Below are 20,889 nucleotides of genomic sequence, written 5' to 3' on the forward strand. Positions count from 1 at the left end.
ATTCCTCTGTTATCCCCGCCCTCCGCCAGTTCTGGGGTCGCCTCCTCTGGGCAGCGCTCCACACTGGAGGAGCCAACCCTGAACTCCTGCAGCCTCCTGTGCTTCTTCTGCAGAGGAATCACTCACTAGAATGTGATGACCATTGACCCTGCAGGTCCACCCAGCACAGATAAGCTGAGAATGGAATACCAACCTAAGACTAAAAGGGCCTTTCAAAGTAACAGGCAAACAAGCATTTATTTGAGACTATTAAGGATAGCTATTCAAGAATCATTAATTCAGGCAGAAGCCCAAATATTCTGCTAGGAGGCAAAGGCAAGGGGTATTTCTGAGACTAGGAGGGAGAACAATGACATCAGTAAAAGGAAGGCACTTCACTGGTGCAGATAACACAACACAGAGATGCTAAACGTTTGACATTTTCAGTTCAGTGGTCATCATTCCCTTAGTCACAATAACTGCTTTTTTCTTCTCTTTGCAAACAGTTCTTTGGGAAACAAGGATGCTGAGGCCCAGTCCAGATGTTATTTTGCCCTGTTTTAACATTCCAAAGATTTGAGGCATAAGGCAGTCCCTCTGGGTGGCAGCTCCGGCTCCATGTTAACGTGGCTCCGTATACATTATTGTTTACAGGGAGATTCAGGCATGCAATCCCAGTTACTAAAATTCCCCTTCAGGTGTTGTTTCACTCAATGCCTTCACATCAGTGCCCTCATTTTCAGTAGAGGATGAGTTATTACACCCCATTCCACAATTGGGGAAACTGAGGCATAGAGAGGGAAGATGGCTTGTGTAGGAACCACATGTTGCATAACTCATTTAGTCTTCAAAATCATGTTCTCAAAGTTTGGTCCGTGGACCAGCAACATCAGCATCACCTAAAAACGTGGTAGAAAGGCGAATTCTGGAGCTCTCCGCACTCTGGAATTCTCCAGACCCGCTGAATCAGACACTCTGGAGTGGTGCCAAGCGATCTGGGTTTCAGCAAGCTCTCCGGGGGGTTCTGGGGCACGCCTAAGTTTATGACACTACAAAGTCACTATAATTATCTCCATTTTACAAACAGGGTAATTCAGACACGGCAAAGGCAACTGGTCCAGTACTACACAGCTGTAATTGGGATACCAGGATTCTAATCCAGGTAGTTTGATTCCAGAAACGTGATCTTGGAGAACACCTCCAAATTAACAGAATCAAAAGTGGGAGCAGGTGTCGTGCTAGGCGCGAGGACCCCGGGGACTCGCTCTTACCGTTGCTCTCTTAGAAGACGGGATTGGACTCGAGGTCGCCGGGCAGAGAACTGCTCATTACACCCAGAGAGGAGGGGTGAGGTGACCGGCTGGGGCGGTCCCTTTAAAAGACTGAGCCTAGAGAGTGGAACGGCGGAGCACGGTTGGGAGGCGCGCCCGGAAGGCCGAAAACGCTGCACCGGAAGTACCGTAGAAGAGGGGGAACCGCATCGCCCAGGCTTCATAGTTATGGGCCGCAACAAGAAGAAGAAGCGAGATGGCGACAACCGACGGCCGCGGCTCGTCCTCAGCTTCGACGAGGAGAAACGGCGGTGAGTGCTAAGGCTGGACCACATCCGCCCCCCGGCTGCCGGGCGAGGCCTACGACAGGTCCGGGCTCCGGGCGCGCACGCTCTCGCAGAGGGCCCTTCCGGCCCCGCCCTCTTCGCGTGGTCTGGTCCCCTTGGACTCCCTCTCGTGGAACGGAAGCCGCCGCTTTCGACCCCTATTCTCTGTAGTGGAATCGTCTGCCCCGCCCTCCCTTCGCTCTCCCGGCGCCCCAACTCGCCGTGGTCCTTCCGTGAGCGCGAGCGCGGCAGGAGAGCTGGGAGTTTGCGTCTCTGAGCAGTGGCGTCGACCTCTCTAGCTCAGCCCAGCCTCCCTGCATGTAGTACTCCCAGCTATTGGTGATAAATGATCACGGTAGCATACGGTGGTAGGCGGGCGAAAATCCTAGTTAGTGTTGGAGCCCAGAATGGATGGAAATGGTGCAGTCAGGACTACAGGGCTGAGCAGGGGCTGAGATCAGATAGAGGGAGGAAGGGAAATGCAGGGGCATCCACAGGCCCTACACAGATAGGTTCAGAGCCAAGTACCCAGGCAGATGCGGTGTTGGTCCAGCAGAAAGCGTAGAGGTCTGGATAAAGGTGGCCTTGAAAGTCCTACTGGAAGTGGCTTAATTCACTGGGGAATGGAATTCGGCAGCATAAAAGAGGCGTCACCTGTTCTAGGTTAAAAGGCCCGCAACTTATGCCCATCACCTGGCCCTGTTGCTTGAAGCTGAGAGCCCTGGAGGGTAGTGGGTAGAAAGAGGCAGCATCTCCCTCATTTTCGTAACCTCCCACTCTATGGGCAAGTGACCGAGCCTCCGTGTGCCTCCGTGACCCCATCCGTAAAACCACTGCTACTGCTAGGGGGGTGGATGACATGGGCTGTGAAAGAATTCACAAAGAGGAAAAGTCAGAGGGCAAAGTTTTATTAACTTTCCAAGAGGAGAAAGGGGCACGGTGTGGAGAGAGACACCAGCACTGAGGGGTGAGGGCTTTGAGCTTTGGTTGGGTTATAGGTGGATTATAAAAGTGGGTGTTGCTGTTGTGTGGCCCCTGGGCTGTTAGGGGTGCTGCAGTACAGGTTGCCGCTGGTTTGGGGTAAGCTGTACTTTGCTCCAATGTTATCTTTTGCCTGGGGTGATGGTTAGTCATGTTCTGTTCTTGCTTTCCAGTAATTTCCAGTCCTGGGGACATAAGCTTAGAAGAGGAAAACAGCAGTCATGTTTAACAAGGTCATAGGCCTGCTTGGCAATGATGCCACGATAGCATATGGCGCTGGCTTTGTCCTTTCACCTGCTCCTTGTGAGGATCACATGAGTTAACATGTGTATGTTTTTGGAATGGTGCCCGGCACATCGTGAGTGCAGTTTAGCTGGTTTTGGAGCTCTCCTTTCTTTCCCTGCCTCTCCTGACTCTCCCTTGCCTCTTTCCTGCAGGGAGTACCTGACAGGTTTCCACAAGAGGAAGGTGGAGCGGAAGAAGGCAGCCATAGAGGAGATGAAGCAGCGGCTCAAGCAGGAACAGAAGAAGCTCCGGGAGGAGGTGCAGATGGGGAGGGCAGGAGAGTCTCTGACTCTTAGGGGACTTGCAGCCTTTGATGGCCTGAATGGGGGGGTCTGCGGGGATGAGGGGAGGTGTGAGCAGGCCTGGGAAGCGGTTTGTACTGGTAGAGACACTGGGCCCAGGTCTAGGGAAGGTTAGGATGGAATCTCCTGGTCTTTCACTTACTTGCTCTGGAGGTGGGCAATGCCCCTTCCTGAGGTGGGCTTGAAAGGCCATCATACTCACTGTTCCTTTCCCTTTTGGTTTCAGCGCCACCAGGAATACTTGAAGATGTTGGCAGAGAGAGAGGAGGCACTGGGTAAGTCTCATCCTTGGCCTGACCTGGAGAATGGCCAGCAGGACTGGGTTTGTTTATCCCTTGGCAAGTGGGAGGGTAGGGGTGTAGGGGCTGCAAGGAAGCTGACTTCCTTAACTCTCAGGTCTTGCTGGTGACCTGGGGGTCAGGGGTGGACCTTGGGTACCTCTAAATGTGAGTGGATCAGAGACAAGGAGGAGACCCAAAGCTCTTGGTAAACTGATCCTGAGCAGCCCTGGCTGGTGTGGCTCAGTGGATTGAGTGCCGGCTTGAAAGGTTGCTGGTTCAATTCCAGTCGAGTCACATGCCTGGGTTCTGGGCCAGGTCCCCAGTTGGGGGTGAGCTAGAAGCAACTGATTGATGTATCTCTCATACATCGATTTATTTCCCGCATTGATGTCCCCCTCTCTTTCTCCCTCCCTTCCCCTCTCTCTAAAAATAAATAAAATCTTAAAAAAACAAACAAACAAAAAAACTGACCCCGAGCAGGCAGCCGGTTTCTGACACAGCTGCAGACTCCTGGTGTTGCACTGGGCTTGTCTTAGGTGGGGAGCAAGGGGTCTGAGGTATTCCTGGCACACAGGAGGAGCAGTTGGATCATTTACAACATTTATCGGCAGGTCAGGCCCTGGAGGCAGTGACTTCCTGCATACTCTCCCATAGAGTAGCGTGGGCCATTGCGCTCCAGGATCGGGAGGGGCTGGAGCCTGGTTACTTGTGCCCTGGGGCTGAGGCCCAGTTCTGTGTCCACCCTGCACAGAGGAGGCCGATGAACTGGACCGGCTGGTGACGGCAAAGACAGAGTCAGTGCAGTATGACCACCCCAACCACACAGTCACCGTGACCACCGTCAGCGACCTGGACCTCTCCGGGGCCCGGCTACTCGGACTGTCCCCACCTGAGGTGAGTGTCACTGCCAGCCCTGGGGAAGAAGGGACACGGGCAGTCTGGCTTGTCAGCGATGCTAAGTGCTGGTCCATATCGTGGAGATCCCAGTGCGAGCGGCCCTTTCCCTTACATGTCTGCACACGGTCCTTGAGCACTGGGGCTTCAGAGGCCGGTTCCAGCACTGAGCAGCTGTGGCAGCTTGGGCATCTCTGCCTTTCCTCTTCCCTTCATTGGTGAACTGAAGTTCACTGAGGGTAGCACCTGCTTTGTGCGGTTGCTGGGAGGTCAAACGTGGTGAACCCATGAGAAGCACTTAACATAGTTGTTTATTGTGATCACGTCTGTGTGCGTACTGACGGAGCTTTCAACTTACAGGATGTGAGTTATTAGCAGGTTGAGACCAGGATTTTTTAAAAAGAGAAATAGCCCTGGCTGTGTTGCTCAGTGGTTGGAGCGTTGCCCTGTGACTGAGGGGTTTGGGGTTCAGTTTCCGGTCAGGGCACATATCTAGGTTTCAGGTTCATCCCTGGTCCATGCGTGGGCATGTGCAGCGCCCTGTCCAGACGGGTACAGTCCCTGGTTCCAGTGCAGGTCCCCAGTCTGGTGCGTATGAAGCATCTGATCGATGCTTCTCTCACATCGATGTTTCTCTGTCTCCCTCTCTCTCTCCAAAAAAACAAATGAAAATGTCCTCAGGTGAGTATAAAAAAGAGAGAGAGAGAGAATTACCATTGAAGATACTGGGATGTGTCACAGTAAGTTTGTTTCAGGTAGAGCTGTGTCTGGGCTGTGTGGGAGTTTCTATGTGTGTACTGTATACACACAGCTACAAGGTAAACCGTGTGTCCGGCCGTGGATTATCGTGTGCCGGGAACCACTGCTCTGTCACGCGTTACCTGCCCCTTCTATTGTGTGCTCAGTTTTCTGAAAGTTTGATGCAGAGACAAGCCTTGTCCCCGTTTCAGAGTTCTCCCATCTGTGAGTGTTGAGTGGAAAGCCGAGGCAGCGAAGGACTCTGAAACTCAGCTCTCACCTGCGCAGTCCCCACTCCAGCGCATACTCGGCCTTCCCTGAGCCTCAGCCCAGGCCTGGGAGGCTGCGGATCATGACCCCAGTCTACAGAGCTGTGATAGCCCAGGCCTGCCCGTCCGCTGCTCTCTGACAGTCTTTGTCCTGTGCTTCTTCAGCAAGAGTCTGGGCCCGGTTCTGAGGAGGAGGTGTCATCTGTGGGGAAGCCGACCAGAGCCTTCCCCAGGAAGTCCAGGGACCCCCTGCTATCCCAGCGGTGAGCCTTGGCCTCTTCTCCCCTCTGAGCCTGCTCTGCGTGGCTGGCATTGGTGACCCAGTCTGCAGAGCCCGCTCCTGCTGGCCTGTGCGGGGTGGCATGGGGCAGGTGTGGGGCCCAGAGCAGCCCTTTGCTTTGCCTGTCACGTGGTCCTCAGCTCCTCATCACTGTCCCTCACCCCCACCCCCAAGAACGGCCAACCCTGGGTGCCCTTTGTGTCGATGGGTAAGGCCCTTTCTCTCTCTGAGCTAAGGAACAGGCAGGCCCTCTGTGGTCAAAGCAGGCTGCCTTGGGAATGGACTTGGTACTCCCAGTATTCGGGGCTTGTCCTGACTCCCCTTCACAAGCTGGGCCATCAGTCACCCCCAACCCAACCTTTCACTCATGCCTGTTCCCCAGGGGAAGCTGAGGCCCTAGCCTCACTAGCCTTCCACCCTTCCACAGGATTTCCTCTCTCACGGCATTATTGCACGCACGCAGTCACAAAAAAGTCAAGAGGAAACACCCCCGACGGGCCCAGGACTCTACCAAGAAGACCACAAGCGCCACTCGTACCAGCAGGACCCAGCGCCGCCGGCTGACTGGCAAAGCCCAGCACAGCGGAGAGTGAGCCTGAGAGCCAGGCTGGGCCCCAGCCTGGGCTGCAAGGACCGGTCCTGTCTCCACTTGGCTGTCCCCGCAGCCCAGCCTGTGTGGAGGCCTAGGGCTTCACCTCGGAAATAGCAGGCAGCTGAAAACTAGCCTCCCTCAGGAGGAACCTGCAGGGCCAAATTTGGACCATCTTCCCAAATGTATACCCCACCGTGCCTTCATCAGGTTTGCAAAACTAAGCTCAGTGTGGTTTGTTCATCCCTGGCCCCGGTGCCATACACCAAGGGTAGGCTTCTGGGGTAACAGGCATGGTCAGGAAGTTGGATGAGTCCTCACCCTGCAGCAGCTTTCCCTGTAGGTGGGAAAAGGCAGCGTCAGCGCTAGGCCCCCTCCCCAAGCTGGGGCAGCGGCCCAGGCTTCCAGGTGCAAGGAGTGATTAATCCTTCTTAGAGAAAATGCGTCTTGCCTGAGAGTATGGCCTTTCCCAAGAAGACCCCTCAGAAGTCCAGCTGGTGTTCTGCAAGGCTGCCATTCCTCCACACTCCTTCCTGTTCTTCAGGTTTGGCTTCAGACCTGATGAAAACTAGCTTTGTCCCTCCCTTGTCCCAGCTTATTAGTGACCTGCCTCACACACTCTGCTGTTCCCCAGACCAGGAAGGGCCCTGGGCAGAATCCACCTGCGAGAGGTAGACGCAGTGCCATCAGGGACAGCCAGAGCGCTGTCTGGGGCACGGTTGGATTCCTCCCTGGCCGCTTGCTGCTTCCTGTGACTCTCAGCTGGAGCACAGGGATTTCGTGTTGTGCCCTGCTTGGGGGACCCATATTGGGCCTTAACACCGGGACGGAACGCGGCCCGTTCTAGTGTTAAGTAAGATGTGCCCTTGTGCCCAGTGAAGTTCAGGAATAGTGCAAGAGGTGGCCCAGGGGACAGAAGAGTGCCGTGGTGGGAGCACAGCTATAGGTCTTACCACCCCCACCACCCCGACCCCTATGGGGGCCCTTCCAGGAGCAGGGCCCCCCCCCCCATTGTGCAGATTCAGGAACAGTGGTTCTGTTAGACTGTGCTTAGGGATGGGCAGGTGCTTTCCCAAGTCACCATCAAAACCTGCCTGATATCTGATGGTGGCTGATGCAGGTCTGAAGGCCACACCTGGGCATGGGAATGTGAAGCCCAGGCTTATGGCCAGGAGGCCTTGTGAACAGGTTTCTCAGCTCCTCCTACCTGGTTTTCGTGCAGCCTTCCAGTTGTCCTCCCCTGTGTTTGGGTGATGTGACTCGCCCCACTCGATTGCTTCCGCCAGGGAAGAGCCAATTGCCAGGTTCTAGGCGGTTCTGGAACCCAGCCTAGGAAGCTGAGTGTGAGCCTTGCCCTCATAGGCCCCTGTGAGCAGGAGCGGAGTGGGGCCTGGGGGCGGTCAGTGCACACGGCAGGCTTTGGGTTGAATCTTGGCTCTGCCACTGGACCACTGTCTGCGTTCCTCGCCGTGCTGACCTTTCTGGGTCTACTTCCCTTTCCTAGGATGACAGAAAACAGCTACCGCTTAGGGCTGCGTGTGAGGCTGAAATGAGCCCATGCGCATGAAGCAGTTCCCAGGCGCCTGGCATGCTCTGGCGTGCCTTCAGTGTATGCGCGGCTGCTGCGCCTGCTGAGACATCTGACCTGGGCCTCCTCCCATGCCCAGTGACATGGGGCCATTTACAGCTTACATCTACGGTTTGTAATGCTCACTAGTATTTGACATCGCTCTCCCCCACGTGGGCCACAAGGACATTGAGTCTTGGCAGTGTTGCCAGGCATAGGGTCAGGAGTGGCGGAATCGCAGAACCCTCTGATTCCTGGATTGTCTTCTCCCAGGAGCTCCTCTCTCCATGTTCCACATCCAGATTCTTCACTCCTGCTGCTCCCCATCTTGTGGGCCCTTTGGGTTGAGGCCTCTAGGAGCTTTGTCAAGGCAAGAGTCTCTAAAGGAATCAGTGAAAGCAAGGCTGGCCACTTCGGACCACCACAATGCAGGGTAGTCACAGGCTAGAGCCAGCTCCGATGATGCCTTTCTGTCCCTGCTCCACTGGGCCACGGCCCCCTGGATCTCTGTCTTGCCTGCCCAGCCTGTGGGCAGGGAGGGCTGGGGTGACCCTTGACACTTGACTGAGAGGAAGCTAGTCTCTGTGGGGCAGAGTGGGAGCAGAACTGTCTGATCGTTCTGCTTCCCTGGATCTCTGAAGAGGGATGTCTTCAGCCACAGGAAACGGCTAGAGCAAAGGTGGAGATGAGCAGGTACGGACTTTGGGGAGTAGAAAGGGGGTGTGAGGCTGGGACCAAATGGTGACAAGCGGTGACTGCTGCCTCGGCTGCCACTATTACATCCTTAGCCCCGAGCCATCCCACAGAGGGCACAACCAGGCAGCTCCAGGTCTAGGGAGAGCCCCTGACCTTTCCCCTTTCTCTCATTCTTTCCCCTCCAGCCTCTCGTTATCGGTCCCCTCAGCTGAAAATGCCCTTCTCCAGGACCTGCGCGCTCACTGCCCCACTTTCTCCAGGTCTTTGCTCAGGTGCTGCCATCTCAGTGCGTGTGCCTGATCACATCCCCTCTTCCAACCTGCTCCCTGCTTCATCTTTCTCCTCAGCCCCCATCATCAGCCAGCATAATTTATATATGGCTTATTTATCTAGTCTGTGGCCTGTTTGTCTGTGTGAGCGTTACAAAGACAGGAGATCTGATCTTTTGTTCACCGGCGTGTCCTCAGCACATATCACTGACGAAAGTAAGGGATCGATAAGTATGTAATGAATTGTCAGGAGGGCCACCAGAGTTAGCTTCCAGCTTTACTGATGGGTGGGGCGTGGGGATGGGTCATTCCCTGAGCTGCAAACTCAAACTGAGTGCCTACCCCACCTCAGGCACAGAGAGGCCAAGGAACTTCTCAAGATTGCACAGCTGAGGGTGCTACAGCCAGATGCTGCCCCCTGTCTTGCTCACAGTAATTGGGGCCAAGCAGAAAGCTCATTATCTGTTACAAAGCTGTATCTTTGTCTCTTCCATCCCAGCCAGGATGGCCTGTTCAGAGGCTCTCTCCCACTGGTCAGTGGGCTCCTCATCTCAGAAGGAGCCACCTTTTATTCAATACTACCTTCCCAGTACCCAGTTCAGGCATGGCTGTACCAGATACGTGTGAACGTCTGACTGAACGAAGATGCCCTGTGGTCGCCAGGGGAGGCAGACACACAGGGCGTTAGTCTTGCCGCTGCCGCTGACTAGCTGTGTGACACCGGCGAGTTAGTTTCTCTGATCCTCAGTTTCTGTGAAACGAAGATCGTGGTACTTAATCCTTCACGTTACCATGTCTTCATGTATGTAAATATTTTGGACTTGGAGCTGGCATATGGTACAGAATAAATGTTAGCTTTAAAAATGTTAGATGATTGATCCTTTTGTAGTTCATAAGCGTGATGATTGGGTGTTCACACTCCAGCGTGACATGCCTCCCACACACCTTGTTACAACATTGGCACGTTACGCGTCTTGACATGAAAAAAGTAAAAATAAAAATGTTAGATGATTGATTGACTTTAGGGAGGGAGGATGCGAGTGAGAAACATCAATTTGTTTTACTTATTTATGCATTCATTATTTGCTTCTTGTATGTGCCCTAACTGGGAATTGAACCCACAACCTTGGCATATTGGATGATTCCCTAACCAGCTGCGCTACCCAACTAGGTCAAAAATGTTACACTTTTTACAAGGGGAGAACTGGCCGTGGCTGGAGGGGCTCGTTTGGAGCATCATCCCATAACTGAAAGGTTTCAGGTTTGATTCCCAGTCAGGGCACATGCCTAGGCTGCGCGTTTAATCCCTGGTCCAGGCGTACTGAGGGCAACCAATTGATGCTTCTCTTGCATCAATGTTTCTTCTCTCCCTCTCTCTAAAAGCAATGAAAAAATGTCCTTGGATGAGGATTAAAAAAAATTAAAAGAGGGAGAACTGTGCATTTGAGTGAGTGTCTCATCAGTGGAAGTGTGCAATAGAGGTTGAAAACCCCTGGGCATTTAATTTTACCCTCACAGATAATATTACTACCCGTATTTTACAAATTAGAAAACTAAGCACAGAGAGGTTAAGACTCTAGCCCAAGGTCTAGGCAATAGCCAGGTTAGGGGACTGAAGCGGGAATAAACCACCAGGAAAGAAATCCGAAGGAACCGGAGTCACTATGCTAGCCCTCTGGAGCACCCACTGAAGAACAGTCTGCTGAGGTTAAGAACGTGCTGTGGGTCCCGCGCTCAGAGGCATTTGGGCAACGCCCGCCTCCGCCCCGCCCCTTATCGTCAGATTGTCCAATCTCACAGCCTTCATGTAAATAAAGTGCCTAGCAAGAGCCTATGAGAGAGCAGCAGGGGCGTGGACTTCGTCCCTCTCCAGGCGATGTTCTGATTCATTGTTAAAATAAAGACGCTGTGACCCCGTCACTCAACGCCAGCACCCCCTGTGCATGGAAACCTGAGCCGAGGTTAGTACTGCGCAGTGGAAAGGGTGAAGGGGAGGGGGTAAGGGGGAAAATGTAGAGGAGTGAGGGATACGGGGAGGGACAGGCTGATTGGCTGGATGGAAAGAGGTCCAGTGGTCCATTCTCCGGGTGGGGTATCCTGTTCTCTGCAGGTTTTTCATTGTTACATCACACCTAAAGTGCATTTCAGAGAAGGATTCTGCTAATTGGTTGGGGAGGAGGAAGTGGGAGCGGTCGTGGAGTAGAGCCCTCCACATCCACCCCCAGGGAAATGAGCGGCAGTCTCCCTCGAGGAGATGCTTAGTCCCCTTTGAGGCCGGACTGGGAAAGAACCGCCCAAGCTGAGCTGGATGAATTCACTCCGCTTCTACCACTGGGAGCTTGGAACGATGCCGGGAGAAGAGCCCAGACAGGATCAGAGACCCCTGGGCCACCGAGGGGTCAATGGGTGCCCTCCAGGCCACCCAGACCGTGCCCTGCCGCCTTCCCAGGTCTGATGGAGGAACCAGGAACCTTCACCCTGGCTGATCCAGGGGAGGATGTGAAATTCCCCAGCTCTCAGGTGAGATTGGCAGCGAGGGCCTGATCCCCTGGGACCCTGCGGAGGCAATTCTCCAGGTAAGGAAAGGTATGGACAGCAACCTGGGAGCTTGTGTGTTTGGGAATATGGATTCCCTTCACCCTCATCCCCTCTTGGGGCTCCATGCGGATTAGGAAGGCATCTTCAAGTTACTCTTCTGTTGGAGCCCCGCCCCGCCCCAGAGCTGTCTTGGAAAGGACAGTCATGTGCTTAAGTCAACACCAGCTTTTCTCTCTGTCCGAGCTCTGCTGCAAACTCACTGTGTGCCTTTAGATTGCTCATGACTTTGTCCTCGACTCTGAACATACCTGCCCACCCTTTTGCCTCACTCCTAGTATTTCCCAAGGGGCCTGGGTGACTTGGCAGTGGGGTCCAGTGCCCCTCACTTCCGCTTCCTGGCACACAGACCTGGGTTTGAATCCAGTTCAGCCACTGGAATCTTGCACGTTATGCAACCTCTGTGAGCCTTCCTTGCCTCATCTGAAACTGGCACTCCAGCTTTAGGGTGCACAAGTCCCCTAGGAGACTTGTTTAAAATGCACACCCCCAGGCCTCACCTAGTTGGATCTGGGGAGGGAACTGGGAATATACACTTTATAAGCATCTTGACTGAGTCTAATGCAGTGTCCTCAGAATGCACTTGGAGCAATGTTGCAGTAATGACTGGAAATCACATGTTAAATGCTTGGCAGAATTCCTGGTGCTTAATGAGTGTTTGTTGAGTGAATAAATGAACAGATGAATAAATGGGTGAATAACCTTATCTCTTTGGTCTTTATCTGTCCAGGGGCCAGCTGGGGCTGGGGTCCAGGTGCACTGCCAGCCAGACACCTGGCCCTTGCCTCCTCGCCCCATTCTTCTCAGGCCCCACCATTGGACCGCAGGAGGTGCCCTGGCCTGGCTCACCTAATATGGAGGGGGAGGCTGGGAATGCCCCCTATGAATACTTTGAGGCTAATGTGCTTTCCCAGAGCTGCTGTCAAAACTGCTTCCACACTCAGGAGGCCCACAGAGCAAGGCACCAGGTGGGCTGGCTTTCCTGAGTGGTCGGGGTGGTTTGGGGTGGGGGAGTCTGACCAGACACTTGTCTTCCTCCTGGGCAGGGCCTCGGTTCTCCTACCTTTACAGTGAAGTGACGGCACCATGTTAATATTCCCAGATGCCAGTCATTCTCCTCCTGACCCTGTGATCTTTTTGCCGTAGCCTCCTCCAATCTATTACTTACCTTATTCTTTAAACCAACACCCTTTTTTCACTTATGCTAACACAGAACTTTACATCACCACAAATAGAAAGCTAGGATCATAGCCTTTATACAGAAGGTTAAAAAGAAAGAAAGGGAAAGACAAAAAATATAAGTGTCATTAAATTCTAACTAGATAGCATTGTTGGCTGAAGGCTCTGGACCTGAGTCCCCCGTCTCTCTATGAAAAGGGAGCTTCGCAGGTGTTGGAGAGGCGTTAGAGATACCCCAGCACCCACTGGAAACTTTGCCCTCGTAGGTGCTGAAGGAGTGAGGCATTCTCTCACTTTGAGGTCGCTGTGGTCTTAGGCCAATTCCCTGTCCAAGTAACCCGGAGCTCCTGGCACACTGTGAGAAGCACAGGGCCTGTGACTCTCCACAGGCCCTTCCAGCCTTGACCCATTCCGGCTCTGCCATCCCCAGGCCGTCAGCGCTGTGCAGACGGTTAGGCTCCAGGAGGTGACCAGTATAAGGGAGTCAGTGTTCTGCTTTGGAGCCACGCAGGCCAGAGCTCCAGTGCTAGGCTTGCCATTTCCCTGATGTGTGACCTTGGGTCATTTAACCCTGTCTGGCTCCACTCTCCTAAAGAGTAAAGTTGGGCAACAAGGCTTCTCATTCAGGGCATCTGGCATTGCTTAGCCAAAGTCACATGTGGCTAATTCAATACTCGTTAGTTTCCTCTCCCTCCTTCCCAATCAGGAAAACAACCCTGAGAGATTCCTTTCTACTTGTCTTGATACCTATAGTAACGGCCCGCCTACCCCCAAGTTCAGGGAACAGATGCCTGAGAGCTCAGTGAATCCATCTCCCATGCAAATGACCTTCTCCCAGTGGGTGGGGAGATGGCAAGTGAGGAACAGACAAAGTTTGGATTCAGACAGATTTGAATTCTAATCTCAGTCCTACCACTTCCCGGACTTCCTGGCTGAGACCTCGGGCCAGCTCACGTGTGCACGCGTATTGAATAGATGCTTAACATGTGCCAGGCATCATACTAAATGTTGGCAAAACAGTGATGAGTAACACAGACACAGTCCCTGGTCCATGCGGCTCGTAGTCTAGCAAGAGCAATGCAGACTAAGAAACTCACCATACAAATAACTATGGTCGTGGCAAAGGCTGTAAGGAGTAGCAAGGGGCATGAAGGTAAATGATAGGTTTCTCCAAGGAAATGACATTTCAGCTGCTTGGTAAAGACTGGGGACATTGGCCAGTGAAGCTGTGGGAAGAGGAAAAGGGGGAGCTGTAGGTACAAAGGTCCTGAGGCAGAAAGCAGGAGGCACTGGAGGATGGACAGAGGCCAGTGAGAGGGAGGGGCATGGGAACTCCAGGTCAAAGATGGAGAACAGGGTGGGGGTGGTCTCACCAGGCCTTGTGGGGCCTTAGAGATGTGCTGACTGGGCTTTTTTCTAGGAGGCATGGGAGCCACTGAGGGTTTTCAATGGGAGTGATGCAATCAGATTTTCATTTTCCAAAGTCACTCTGGCTGCAGGGCAGAGAATGGAGTACAGGGGGTGAGAGTAAATCAGGGTGACCAGTGAGGAGAAGGTGCCATTACCTACTCATGCCGGAGATAATGAAGATGTTGAGACGTAGAGACGTTTCAGAACTAACGGAACAGGAGAATCTAAAGGATTGGGTACCTGAGGAACATGGAGGAGGTGGAACGTGGCTGACCCCTGAGTTATTTCCTGCAGCAGGTACTTGGGATGGGAAATGCACCAGAGTTGTCTGGGGTGGTGAGTGAGAGGTGCCCATGGGCCACACTGAGGTGAGGGAAGCTACGGAACTCCCGAGCCCAGGAACCAGACCTCCGTGGGAGATGAAGGCCCCCGAGTCATCAGGATCTGATGCTGATGAGTCTTCCTCGTGGATGAGCAGTTTCAAACATGGAGTCACAGCCTCTGTGTGTTAAAGAAACAAGCCCCAGCCTGGACGGAACTGTGCAGTCCCCGGCTGGGTCCCCAGTCACACCTGGGCTCACCCTCTTCCCTAGGGGCCTGGGAAAGGTATCTCCCGGGGAACCGGTTCTGACATCTTCACCTGCTTTGGAACAAGCAGGAACGGCCCAGGTGCCCCTGGGAGCTTGCTCCAGCTCCCTTGGGATCCTGGCTCTGCCTATGTTCTCTGTTCTACCCTCAGCTGAGGCTACCACGGGCTGGGGGAGGGGTCATTCCTGGCAATCACACAGCCTTGACTGGGTCATGGCCAGGTTCTGGATGGAGGGTGGGAGCTTAGGAGGTGAGAGGGTCGTGATGGATGCCAGGCACCGCATATCCCTTTTTATGTATTCTTTTAAAAAAAATTTTTTAATCCTCGCCTGAGAATGTTTATTGGTTTTTAGAGAGAGAGAAGGGGGAGAGAGAGAGAGGAATATCAATGTGAGAAAGAAACATGGATCAGTTGCCTCCTGCACAAGCCCTGACTGGAGATCGAACCCGCAACCTAGGTGCGTGCCCTGACAGAGGATCGAACCCACAACCTTTTGGTGTATGGGACAATGCTCCAACCAACTGAGCCACCCGACCAGGGCTAATGTTAAATACTCTTAAGAATAAGAATGTTCTATCGATTTAACACTAACACAATTCTATTTAATCTTTTTACATTATCTATTATGTTTAAGGTGTACAGGCCAGGCACTGTCCTAAGCCCTTTACAAATATTAACTCATTTAATTCTCATCACGCCCCTAGAAGGGGGGTCCTCTTATCATCCCAGTTTTGTAGCTGAGAAAACCAGGCTCAGAGTGGAGAAGCTTCAGGGCTGAGGTCACCCAGCTGGGAGGTGGAGGCGCCAGGATTGGGCCTGATGTCTGTCTGAGGCCAGAGCCCGTGCTGACCCGCCAGACAGGAAATCAGAGCCAGGGACTGGCTCCTGGTCCTGCTCCTGTGGGCAGTAGGTAGTGATGCGGGCAGGGGGTGAGAGCTGAACAGAGGTGTCCTGACTGGCTGGGGCACTTGGTGGGCCCAGCTGGGCTGGGACCCCTTGGCAATGCCCAGCGCTCTGCTCCCTCCTCATTCACGCAGCGAGGTCCCCAGGGCGGCCAAGGCGCCAGGCCAGGCTGTGGATCTGACACCTCCCGCTGTGGAGCGCTGATCAGAATCTTGCTCCAGGACGGGGCGAAACTGAACCCAGTACAGGCTCCGCTGGCTTCAATGGCACGGCAGACACCCCAGGCCTGCTCCTCAGCCCTGCCCAGGCCCTGCTAGTGGCCACCTTCTCCAAACCTAGGAAGTCTGTGCCCACCCCAAGACTGTGGCCAGGCTGTGGCCTCAGCCCTGAGCCCTGGGCTCCTGGGTCCCTGGGGAACCCAGGCCCAGTCCACCGCCCTGCCGGCTCTCAGGTGAGCTGTGGGGATCGAGTTCCTGTGGTTTCATGTCCTGCATTGTTCTTGGCTGGGCCCCGGCTTATGAAACAGTAATGAGGGGCCCCTGCTCCTGCAGCCGGCCCCTCTAAGGTTTCTGCTGCCTCGGCCGCTGCCGCCACGGCCCAGAATCGGGGCCTGGGAGGGCGGCAGCGTGGGGGCCTGAGCCGGAGCCCCCCGGGGACAAGGGTGCTGACAGCCGCCAGCCGCCAGCTCCGGAGCCCGCTGCCCAGGTAACCCGAGAGGAGGCGGGGTGCAGGGTGCTGTGGCCGTTGTCTCCCACCACCAGGGGAGGGCCCTGCCACCCTAGGAGGTGGGGAGGACTGGGGGGGCCTTCCCGGAGGTGAGTAGCCGTTCCCCCTGGGTGAGCCCAGCAGCAGCCTTCCCAGGTGTGGCCTTGCTGAGGGTGGAGGGAGAGAGAGGCAAGCAGTCAGCTCAGGGCCTCCACCTCCACCCCTGGGGCCTTGATCCTCCACCTCAGGAACCCCCTGCCCCTCCTTTAGTGGGGCAATCTCTTCTTTCCACCAAGGCCTTCTTTCCCCACCTCCTCCTCCCTCACCTCCAGGCTGACGTAATCCTTCTTCCTCACTCTCCTTCCTCATCCTTGTCTTCTAGCTACAGAAAACCCTTTGGGTCCTTTAGTGCACTTCACACCCTCAAGCACACACACCTACACGTGTGCCAACACACGCATAAATGGACTTCCATGCATTGGTGCAAACATATGATCTAGTGTCCCCCCCCCCCGACTTGCACACACAGGCCTTTCTATGCACACATACCTGTGCACACGTATGCACACACATACCCTGTACCTCAGCCAGCCCTCAGCTTGGGTCCCCAGGGGCGCTTCCAGCCTGATGGACAGCTCTCCTTGAGAAGTCTAAGATCCCAGGAGGAGATGCCTGGAGACTCTCCCACACCCCCTAGTGGGGGGAGGGGCCGCGCAGGGGGAGGGGAGCCCCCACGTGGGCACTGAGGTGCCTCCTCTCTCCAACTCCGGCCCAGGAGCCCCGGAGCCCTCCAAGTGCAGAGGTACCCTACTGCGACCTGCCCCGCCACCCGCCTGCCTCTGCAGACCCGCACAGTGCTTCGACCTCTGGGTGCCAGTTTGTGGTGGGCCCGGGCCTCGGGCCAGGGTCCGAGAGGTGGGTAGAGCTCCAGGGCCTGGGGAGGGGCTCCCCGGGGCAGCCCTCCCCTCCCCCACCCCACCCCCCTTCACAATGGTGATGGCTGCTGGCATGGGTCACATGGTCAGCCTATACAGCTGGGCGCGGTAGGCATGTTCCTCGGCCCTAGCTCAGCTCCCATCACAGAGCACCTATGCACCCATCCTGCCACGGGCATGGCTCTCAGCCCACTCACATTTCCTCGTTCCCTTGACACAGCTTTAAAAATTTAAACAGGATTAACACCCACGTACCTGACGGTGCAGGCTCTGGGATTCCCTCCACCCCTGGCCAGGCTGAAAGCAAGTCCCCTTCTGTGGCTGAGGCGCTTGGGGAGGGTGTGGCTGAGGGTCTGGAAACCTGGGGCCAGCTTCAGCTTCCTCCCTGGTGGGCATTGGGACCTTGAGCAAGTTATTCCCTCTTTTTGTACCTCAGTTTCCCCATTTTAAAAAATAAGAGTCGACTCAAACCAGCATGGCTCTGGGAACATGCGTTCCTCACACGTTTCATCTTTTAAAAGACCACAAACTGTGTTGTCAGGCGTGTTTCAGAAAGCTGGGGGTAAACACAGTGGGGGACCCCCCCGAAGGTCCTGTCAAAGCCTTGGGTCCGCAGGCTGCGTGTGCTTTTGAGCAGGGGGTGGTGGCGTGTGCAGTGTGTCCCAAACTCATCTGATGACAGACCTCTTTTGCAGGGGTCAGCATCCATTTCCATCTTGCAGGCCAATCTGTGGGTCACTCTTTGGGGGCACGGCCAGCTCCAAGCCTGCCTGGGCCCGTGGCCGCCCTGACTGGCTTCTCTAAAGCAGGGCTTTCTCTGCAGCTCCCTCCCTTGGCGTCCAGACTGGTGCCCCTGTCACCACCCCTGGAGCTCTGCGACCTCTTGGAGCCCCCCACCCCCACCCCCTGGTTAGCAAAGCATAATTATGGCTCCGTCTTACTGAGCTTGGGCCCCCACTTATGCTCCAGTGACAGAGGGCTGGGGCCGGGGCCACAGCCCTGGTTCACAGTGCAGCTCTGCCCTTTCCTAGCTCTGCAGCTTTGGCTAGTCCCTTGCCCTTTCTGAGCCTCAGTTTCCTCTTCTATAAAATGGGAATCATCATGCTCACTTCGAAGGGAGGCTGTTGTAGCTAAACCAGACAGCCCACGGAAAGAGCCTTGCATAGAGAGGCCTCGGTGTCAGCTCCCTCTTCTTCTGTAACGTGAGGAGGTGTACCTGGGTGGGGGTCTTACTCCTAATCCCCATGACTTTTTGGGGAAAAGTCATGGGTCTGTCTCCTCTTGCAGGGGCCCATCGGCAGGGCTCCCTGCAGAGGGCCCCGCAGTCACCCCCAGGAGCAGGAGCCCGGACCCTGAGGCAGAGCCCTATCTGGGGGGCCTGGCCTCCTCCCTGTGCGGCAGCTCCGACGAGGGTCCTGACTCTGGCACCAGCTCCGGCCACGACTCCAACACCCCTGATGATACCAGCAGCGCGTCCTCTGCGGTGAGCTGGGGGCGGGGGCTGGGGGCAAAGCAGATCACCCCTCTGTGCTCGCCCCAAACGTCCAGAAGAGGGCTGAGCCTCTCACACCAAGGAACTGAGCCAGGACCTTGTGGGCACCTCAGGCCTCCCAGACCACCCATCTGGGAGGGGGAGGGGTCTCTGCAGGGCCCCCCAGGAGGGCTGGGGCTCTGCCTATGAACAGATGGAGGAAGGAGTTTCAGTGGATGGGGAGCTCCACGCGAATCACCAACTGGCTCATGCTGCCAAAAAGTCACAGGTCACAGAGCGCCAGGATGTGGGTGTGTTGTCCGAAGCAAGGATGGGATTGGTCCTGAGCCCCGCCTTGGTCACATACCACTGCGGAGGGAGGGGAGAGGGGGCTAGCCAGGTCTGGGGGCCGTTTAGCTTTGAGAAGAGGAGACTCAGGGGAACATCCTGGGCACTCACCACTCAAAGGGCAGGTGCAGGGTAGGAGAGGCAGCCTCCCCTGAGACCTCCAGGGGAACATGACCAGACATGGGATCGGGAAGGCTCACCAGCCCCCTTGATGGGCCTGTTCTGGGGCAAGAAGACTTGAGACTCAGAGAAGGGAAGCAACTGAGTTGAAGCTGTACACCTGGGAAATGGAAGGGCAAGGCTTTGAACCTCCCTCTCTCCGGATCGCGGGGGTGTCTCTGGGGCGCTGCGGCACTGCTGTGTCAAGGCCCTCCTGCCACCTGTGTCCAGCTGCCCTCAGTTCCAGTCCCCTCCCGTGTAAACCATTTCCCAGCTGTGTGATCTTGGGCAGGTTCTAAGTTCTGCAGACTGCCCAACTCGTGGGGTTGGTTGTAGATTAGCTGAGTTCACACCTGCAAGGGCCCAGCACAGTGCTGGGTGGACAGCAGGTGCTCTTTCAGCCTCAGATCCTTTCTCTTCTTCCCATCTTGTGCTGGGGGCGCCAGCCCAGGGTCTTTCTTCTTAATCACCAAGCACAGTTCCTCCTGTCCTCCCCTGGCAGGACTGGGACATCTTCAAAAGGCAGGAGGAGGCCCCCAGCTGGGACGAGTTCACCGTGATGATCCCTCGGAAGTTGCAGGAGCGGTCAAGAGCTGACAGTGCCCAGCGGGCTCCGTCTGTTCTCACCCGGTTGCCTGTGGGAGGAGAGACTGGGAGCCAGAGAAAGGAGGGTGAGTCCTTCTGCCAGACCAGGTTGGTCCCTGTGACTATGGAAGTGGTGATGGCCAGGGGCCCTGGGCCCAGATAGCCCTCTCACTGGCCATCTGGGCCCCTGGGCATGTCTTAACTTTGGTGGCTCAAGTCTTAATAATAGTAACAACCCCATATAATTATGGAGCAGCCATAATATTCCATGCAACCTGCTTGAAATACCCTCTCTCATAGTTGATGTGTTAAGATCTTCAGGTTGCAAGTGACAAACCAGCTGAGTAAAAGGCCTAGGGGGTGATGCCTTCAGGCATAGCTGGATCCAGGTGCAAACACTATCAGAAATCTGGCCTCTGCTGTGCTTTCTTCTGTGGTGGCTTCATTCTCAGCCAGACCCTCCCCCACGGTGGCATGACGAACAACAGCAGTACCAGGCGGTATCCTACTTGCTTATCAACCTCCACAGGCAGAAGGTACAATCTTCCCTACAGAGGTAGCCGAAGCCCTAGGCAGGGTTCTCCCCACGGCCCAGCATGGGTCCTGAGCCCAGCCTGGTGATCAGGGATAGGGTCAGCCCCCTGTACAAACCTCATGGCTTGGGGGTGGGAAGAGGAGATACCCAAAGGAAATCAGGGTCACATTGCTCCCAAAGAAAGGGGAAAAGCTGCTGGTTAGGCCAAGCCCACAGATGTGCATGATGCTGGCCAGTGTCTCGCTGGTATGTGAACCCCGTAGGCTGGGTCCCAAAGTTGGGTCCCTCCCATCACGGTGGCACTGTGTTGCCTGCAGATATGTGTCTTCAGCATCATCAGGATTTGGGGTTGTGGGCCAGGGTATCCTGGTCCTAGCCCTGGTGGGCTATCCCAGCTCCCTATGGCTCCTGTAGCATCCAATTATCACACAAACCAGTGCTAACTATGCATAACCTCTGGTACCAGATGCTTGGGTGTTCAGAAGGAATTAGGTGCGGTCGCTGTCCCAGACAGCTCATCATCCAGTAAAGCAGACAGACAGGAGATGACAAACAGTGGCCCGGGACAGAGGAAGAGCAGAAACGTGTGCCCTGCTGTGAGCGAAGGGTGGGGTGCGGTGTGGGTGCAGAGGGCAAAGAGCTCCTTCCCATCCATGGAGGGGCTCTCAGAGAAGTGCCTCCCGGACATGCGCCCTGGCTGAGGAGACAGCCTGGGCAAAGGCTTGGAGGTGTGCTTAGGGAGTAATCT

At 55.2% G+C, this 20,889-nt stretch overlaps 2 protein-coding genes, 1 long non-coding RNA gene and 1 other non-coding gene across 8 annotated transcripts in view; 3 read left to right on the forward strand and 1 right to left on the reverse strand.

Moving 5' to 3' along the window:
• Positions 1-218: 218 nt before the first annotated feature.
• LOC123478601 (uncharacterized) lies at positions 219-1,406 on the reverse strand. The gene is made up of 2 exons (XR_006653856.3): positions 1,251-1,406; positions 219-878 (listed from the first exon to the last, which is right to left on the reverse strand). It is a non-coding gene; the product is annotated as an uncharacterized lncRNA (long non-coding RNA).
• NOL12 (nucleolar protein 12) lies at positions 1,392-6,419 on the forward strand. 5 transcript variants are annotated; one of them, XM_053919551.1, is made up of 7 exons: positions 1,451-1,561; positions 2,731-2,915; positions 2,995-3,100; positions 3,371-3,419; positions 4,177-4,319; positions 5,492-5,589; positions 6,034-6,419. In XM_053919551.1, exons 2-7 carry the CDS (start codon positions 2,899-2,901, stop codon positions 6,197-6,199), a joined length of 579 nt encoding a protein of 192 aa, XP_053775526.1. In that variant the 5' UTR covers positions 1,451-1,561; positions 2,731-2,898; the 3' UTR covers positions 6,200-6,419. The 5 variants fall into 5 exon arrangements, with proteins under 5 accessions (XP_024435440.2, XP_053775526.1, XP_045043025.2 ...); XM_045187090.2 differs by lacking the exon at positions 1,451-1,561 and adding an exon at positions 1,782-1,896; XM_024579674.4 differs by lacking the exon at positions 1,451-1,561 and adding an exon at positions 1,794-1,931.
• A 3,185-nt stretch (positions 6,420-9,604) lies between these two features.
• On the forward strand, positions 9,605-9,707 carry LOC112322117 (small nucleolar RNA U13). Its single transcript, XR_002976607.1, has one exon. It is a non-coding gene; the product is annotated as a small nucleolar RNA U13 (small nucleolar RNA).
• Positions 9,708-12,161: 2,454 nt separating this feature from the next.
• TRIOBP (TRIO and F-actin binding protein) overlaps positions 12,162-20,889 on the forward strand; it is a 52,353-nt gene continuing 43,625 nt past the window's right edge. The window contains exons 1-4 of the mRNA XM_045187003.2: positions 12,162-12,290; positions 16,884-17,023; positions 18,331-18,526; positions 19,524-19,692. Of these exons, the coding sequence (XP_045042938.2) occupies positions 12,177-12,290; positions 16,884-17,023; positions 18,331-18,526; positions 19,524-19,692 (619 nt within the window). The 5' untranslated portion in view covers positions 12,162-12,176. The remainder of the gene's footprint in view (positions 12,291-16,883; positions 17,024-18,330; positions 18,527-19,523; positions 19,693-20,889) is intronic.

Source organism: Desmodus rotundus, chromosome 3, assembly GCF_022682495.2.
Source record: "Desmodus rotundus isolate HL8 chromosome 3, HLdesRot8A.1, whole genome shotgun sequence".
NCBI lineage: Eukaryota > Metazoa > Chordata > Mammalia > Chiroptera > Phyllostomidae > Desmodus > Desmodus rotundus.

What these genes read in the sequence shown, in the direction of transcription:
- NOL12 (XM_024579672.4), top strand. Translation starts at nt 1,479, where the DNA reads ATGGGCCGCAACAAGAAGAAGAAGCGAGATGGCGACAACCGACGGCCG. An exon ending in TTCGACGAGGAGAAACGGCG is followed by an intron (nt 1,562 to 2,994) that starts GTGAGTGCTAAG and finishes TCTTTCCTGCAG; the next exon opens with GGAGTACCTGACAGGTTTCC. An exon ending in TCGGACTGTCCCCACCTGAG is followed by an intron (nt 4,320 to 5,491) that starts GTGAGTGTCACT and finishes GTGCTTCTTCAG; the next exon opens with CAAGAGTCTGGGCCCGGTTC.